We start from the raw sequence: 6000 nt of genomic DNA on the forward strand, positions 1-6000 counted from the left end.
ATGAATAGTTAAGTAGAATATTGGGATCTTTTTGGGAATAGTCTATTATTATTAAGTCAGCCTTTTTGTTTTTAATGCAATAGTTGGTATACTGTTCTGGTAAGAAAGAAAAATTAACATATTTTGTCATTGTGCTGGGGAACTTAATAAATCTGTATATTAAATTGTCTCTTTAACCATTTATGTGCCAGGGAGCAGGCCCGGACTGGCAATCTGAAGGGCTGCTATAAGGTGCCATAGAAAGTCAGTATTTAGTGGGCTGGTGGGGGCTGTTTGGGCCTCTATGTGGGCTGATTGGGCCTCTGTGTTCCTGAAATGCCAGGGCCTATTTTAATTCTCAGTCAGGACCTGCCAGGGAGTGTCCCATTTTTGCAATTAACTCACAAGTACCAGCTCTGTCGATTCTGCATTGACTCAATAAAATCTATGCTCTTTCTATAAGGGTGTGGAAAGATCAGGGCAGTATGGCACACAAAGGGTTAAACCACTTATCAAACTAAGTTAGTTTATTAGTATTTAGTTCTGATTTATAGTGCATAAGTGCAAGTGTAGCCTGAGGTATGTGAGAATCAGAGATGATTATTGATCAGCCCTGTTAACTGTAGGTATTATATAGTGAATAAAATACCCCCTATTGTAAAATATAAGGATATTATAAGACTTCGAGGAGTTCTATGACCATATAAAGGCACGAGGCATAAGGCCAAGTGCTTTTATAAAGGTCATGGAACTCAGAGGTTACTTCTTATATATTTATACTTTACAATAGGGGGTACTTTATTTATTATAATACACAAGTTTTAGAGAGTCATGTGACAAAAATGACATCACTAGTCACTGTTAAGATTATTATTTACAAGATATTCATGGCTTTTGTGTATTATAGGGGATTATATCTGAAGAACGAGGTAGAAACGCTAAGCAAAAAAAAAAGTTAAAGTGGACCCGTCACCCAGACACACAAATCTGTATAATAAAAGTCCTTTTCAAATTAAACATGAAATCCAATTTCTATTTTTTATTAAAGCATTCATAGCTGTTGTAAACTCATTTAAAAATCTCAGCTGTCAATCAAATATTGTCTGCCCCGCCTCTATGCCTAGGCATAGAGACGGGGCAGACAATTACTTTCACTTTCCATTCAGCATTTCCTACATGTCACTGCTCTCTCCACATTCCCCTGTTCTCTTCACCGTTTAATTGTGTAGCCAGTGCATGGGGATGGACATCAGGTCCCCCATTCTGGTGCACAAACAAGATTCTGACATGATGCAAGGCTTGTCTTAATAACAGTGTCCCCAAAATGGCTCCTGCCTGCTTGTTATAATTATGACTTCCCAGACTGATGGAAACAAGATTCAAATAATTTATATAGTGTAATTAAAGTTAATTTTGCTTGACTAATGTGATAAAATAAGATTTTGAATAATTTTTTTCGGTGATGGGTCCACTTTAATAAGACATTGCGTTTTAATTTTGGGTATTTTAAGCGGGGAAGTGTAAGTGCACTTTCTTTTGTAGCAGCGGGGAAGTGTAAGTGCACTTTCTTTTGTAGCAGAAATTGTGTGGCAATGGTTGGCTGAAATCAACTAGTAGGACAGCCTGGCTTTTTTTCAAACACCTTTCTGCTTCAGTCTGTAGTTTCAGGTCAGGGTTGGATTACCCTTGTGTGTGTTACTTTATAGATGCAACTGGCTCCTCTTAACATAGATGTCTTTGCATTTATAGGGCGTGAAGCTGCTGTATATTCACAGTTACTGATCGTGTGTATCACTTTGCGTTTATGGGGTGAAAAGCTAGTGTGGTTAGAGGAGGAATATTTTTCTATAATGCTCTGCCAACCATGTGATGCCCAGCAGTTTGCACAGAGGTTAAGCAGGGTTAGAGGCTAATGTGAGACTCGAAAATATGTGACAGCTTCCTGCTCTAAGGTTACCTTGGGCTAAAGACCTCACACATTCTGTATCTGGAACAGTTCTTATAGAAGACGGGCTGCCTTTAGAGTGAGCAAAGATCAGACTTTAACTAGGGAAATTTACTGGCTTATAGATAGGTAAAGGCAGACAGGTAAAGGCAGACAAATACCTTGGATAGCTGAACTGGTGACTTAAATACCCACATGTAAGATTAAAGAAATGTTCCCTTTAGAGAAGAGACAAATACCATTTTGTGCTGGCAGGCAACCCACTTTGCCACAGCTAAAACAAGATCTCTCTCTCTCTCTTCAATTATTACTCTCTCTAGTTTCTCTTACTTGATTTCCTTTTTATCTTGACAGTCATAATAAGTAGACGTCAGAAACGCCTCCAGCTCTTGCGAATTCGGCAGAAGGATGCCAAGAAAAAGCAAAGTGTTGCTTCTCAAGAAGGCACTTACCGTCGAAAAGCGAACCCTATGAAAAGATATACTGGAGATATACTTGCGCCGGTAAGAACAAATGGGAAGCTAGCATCTAGCATTGGGTTGGCACACTATACATACTCTCATACTCTACATTTATGCAGCAAGATCCATTAGTAACATTCATATATATGAAATCTATCTCTACAGTATTCTGAATTTTATGAAGATGATCAACAATATGTCCATGTTCCTGCCTATCGTCAATGCGATTGGTGCCTGTGTTAGTGCTGACAGGAGCACGGATAGGCACAAACATGGGGGCACTGAGGCGTGGATAATTTAGCATAAATTGTCAAGTTCTCTCTCTATTTCTCAGTACAAATATCAGAAGTTTATCAGAATGCAATGTCTCTGAAATAAAGCTTTGATTCTGAATGAGAACAATGCTATACGGAGCCTACAATGGCTGTATGCCTGTCACTGCACACACGTCAGGATATGGCTCGTTCAATACAAACTTTATCATATGGAAATCCATCCTGTGTGCGCAATGACAACGTCATGCTGTTCATGTCACTGTTTAAAGGGGATGTAAAGGCAAAAAAATGAAATCCCATTTTTACTTTCTTTAATGAAAAAGAAATCTATCGCCAATATACTTAATTACAAAATGTGTACAGTTTTTATAAACCTGACTGTATGCAGCGAAATTCCCCCTTTGTTTTACTTGCTTTGACTGCTGAGGATAGGAAACTTCAGACGGTCCCTAATTGCTCTGCAGGGAAACGATCATACTTTCAAACAGCAGGAGGGAGGCCCCCCACCTTACTTCCCAGAACTCAAGCAGCTTTGTTTGTTTCCCTGTAGAGTGGCAGTCGGCCCAGTGCAGTCTGCATATTCTGATTATTAATCAGTCTTGCTGTATCGGCTTCTATGACAGATATTATTTGACCTGTGCTGTTTTGACAATTTATGATGATCCCTAAGCTTAACCTCCCAACTAAAGCCCAGACCACACTGAGCATGTGCATAGTCTTGGTCTTGCAAAGATGTTTAACAAAAAGACAAGATGATGACCCACTGCGGTTAACTTTGAAAGCATAAATCGTTTGTTTAATTAGGCTTATGGTGCAGTAAGTTCATTTTTATATTTAGTATACAAAATACAGCATTTCTGGCATTATTCTATTTTAGATTTTAGTTCCCCTTTAAGGCTAGTGCCACATGTAGTGGATCTTGGCCTGTGTAGAAATACAGGCGGAGACTCCACTCCTCTGCTCCTCGACTGCTGCTTTGCCTGCTCATGGAAACCTTTCCTCTCACTGGGTACAGGCAGGTGCAGCGGATTTTGTCGCAAAATGCAAAATCTGACTTAGTGACCCTTTAAGGGCATTGGCAAGTCCCTCAATTATGCACATTGCTTAAAGGAAAACTATACCCCCAAAAATGAACACTTAAGCAACAGATAGTTTACATCATATTAAGTGGAATATTAAAGAATCTTACCAAACTGGAATATATATTTAAGTAAATCTTGCCCTTTTACATCTCTTGCCTTGAACTACCATTGTGATAGTCTGTGTGCTGTCTCAAAGATCACCTGACCATAAATAATACAACTCTAACTGTAACAGGAAGAGGTGTTGAAGCAAAAGACAGAACTCTGTCTGTTAATTGGCTCATGTGACCTAACAAGTATAGTTTGTTTGTGTGCACAGTGAATCGTACAATCCCAGGGGGTGGCCCTTATTTTTTTAAATGGCAATTTTCTATTTATGATTACCCAATGGCACATACTACTAGAAATGTATATTATTATGAAAATAGTTTATTTACATGAAGCAGAGTTTTACATGTGAGCTGTTTTATGCAATATCTTTTTATAGAGACCTACATTGTTTGGTGGGTATAGTTTTCCTTTAAACAGAACAGACATTTTAAGGGCTTCACCAAATTGCAGCCAACTTCCCACAGGGAGACAGTATTAATGTTTGCTGGTGCAAAATGTTTATTTATAACCAACATTCAGTCTTGTGGTATAATATAGTGCTGTCTTTGTTTCCAGCCCTTGCTTGCATAACTATACATAACCAATTAAAGAGAGACCTCCTTACAAGTCACTGTTCTAGCTGCTTCTTCCTGAAATTCGGATATAATGGACTAAACCGTGACTGGAAAAAACTAGTTTAACGGTTTCAGTTTATCAGGCTTCATTGCAGAAAGCAAAGCCTGGTGGGTGGGGGGCTGAGTACGTCCAATCAGAATGTGAGCGACGTATGTAGGTAGGTTGTATAACTGAAACACAGATATTCAGAATCATAAGCAGCATCACAAAAATATCAAAAGATAAGGAAGAGAACTCCAGCAGATTCACTGCAAGTGACTTTAATATGGGTAGTGGGTACACAACATATACTCATAATCTGGTAACTGTGTAATGTTGGGACACCCTGTCAAATCTGTCCTGTATATGTCCGTTGATTTCAATTATGAGAATTCAGTATACTTCTTTTCTTTTCTTAGAGTTACCTGCAGAGCCTGAGAGAGCGGCAGACTGGCACAGGCACGTCCATGAGCAGCCTGAGCACCAACATGCAGACGATTGTAGATATGGACTACGAGTGTGGCTCCACTGTGCCACTCACTGCCACTACTCCTGTTATTCATGTTTAAGCTGGAGCCTTTGCCCATGATCCTTTGCCACCAGGAACCACTTCAGTGACTTTTTACAAAACTGCACTGTTTATTCTGTGCCTTAAAAAAATCTACTTATTTTTGTGTGCCACATTTGACACTGCTGGAAAATCAAAGGTCAACAGCATGGAACTGACTAAATTGTGTTGTTTCCTGGTCTGGATACTTATGTACTGTATATAGTGGGTATTCAGAAAAGTAAGCTGGAGGCCATAGGTGGTGTCTTTCATGGTGCTAAACCAGATGGAAGTTTTTTGGAAAGACAACATGACCTTTAGTATAGTACATATCTTTGTAATTCTCTGCATCTTTAATGAAACAATAATTATGTAAAATGATAGTGTGTGTTCATCTGTGATTACATATACAGCATATATTATACACAGGCAGTGTACATGGAACATTATAAATAGATATATATAATGCACAAGTTGATTAAATTGTTGATACTGCACCCAGGCATCTGAAACTATGTCACTATGTCTCTCTCTCTCTCTCTCTCTCTCTCTCTCTCTCTCTCTCTCTCTCTCTCTCTCTCTCTCTCTCTCTCTCTCTCTCTCTCTCTCTCTCTCTCTCTCTCTCTCTCTCTCTCTCTCTCTCTCTCTCTGTCTCTCTCTCTCTCTGTATTGGCTATTCTTCTCTCAACCCTTTGTGTGCCATAGTTTAAGAAAATCTATGGCACAGGCACTTAAGGTTTTAGGTTAATCAACTCACGACCAGACTAAAAAAAAAAAAAAGCAGCGCACAAGGGGTTAAGCCTAAAACAGTTTTTTTGTTGTGAGGATGAAGACTCTCTGCACCTCAATAAACAGTTGCAGAGAATTGGGGGGTGCTCGTGAGAAGCCGAGCAGCAGCAGCTTAATACGTGACCTGTGGGACAAAATTACTGTGGTAACCACCCAAAACCCATATGGTACATAAACGTCGCAAGATGGAGAAAATAGGACCACAATCAGACCCGCA

General features: G+C 39.3%; 1 protein-coding gene across 3 annotated transcripts in view; it reads left to right on the forward strand.

Annotated features, from left to right (window-relative positions):
- The window catches only part of tmem198.S (transmembrane protein 198 S homeolog), a 29378-nt gene extending 23889 nt beyond the window's left edge, over positions 1–5489 (forward strand). For 2 of the 3 annotated variants that reach the window (XM_018248364.2, XM_041583190.1), the window contains 2 exons: positions 2279–2427; positions 4867–5488. In XM_018248364.2, coding sequence (XP_018103853.1) covers positions 2279–2427; positions 4867–5016 — 299 coding nt within the window. In that variant the 3' untranslated portion in view covers positions 5017–5488. Of the gene's footprint in view, positions 1–2278; positions 2428–4866 lie in introns of all 3 variants that reach the window. The other variant, NM_001094258.1, reaches the window with a different exon arrangement.
- Positions 5490–6000: the final 511 nt, after the last annotated feature.

This window comes from Xenopus laevis, chromosome 2S, assembly GCF_017654675.1.
Source record: "Xenopus laevis strain J_2021 chromosome 2S, Xenopus_laevis_v10.1, whole genome shotgun sequence".
NCBI lineage: Eukaryota > Metazoa > Chordata > Amphibia > Anura > Pipidae > Xenopus > Xenopus laevis.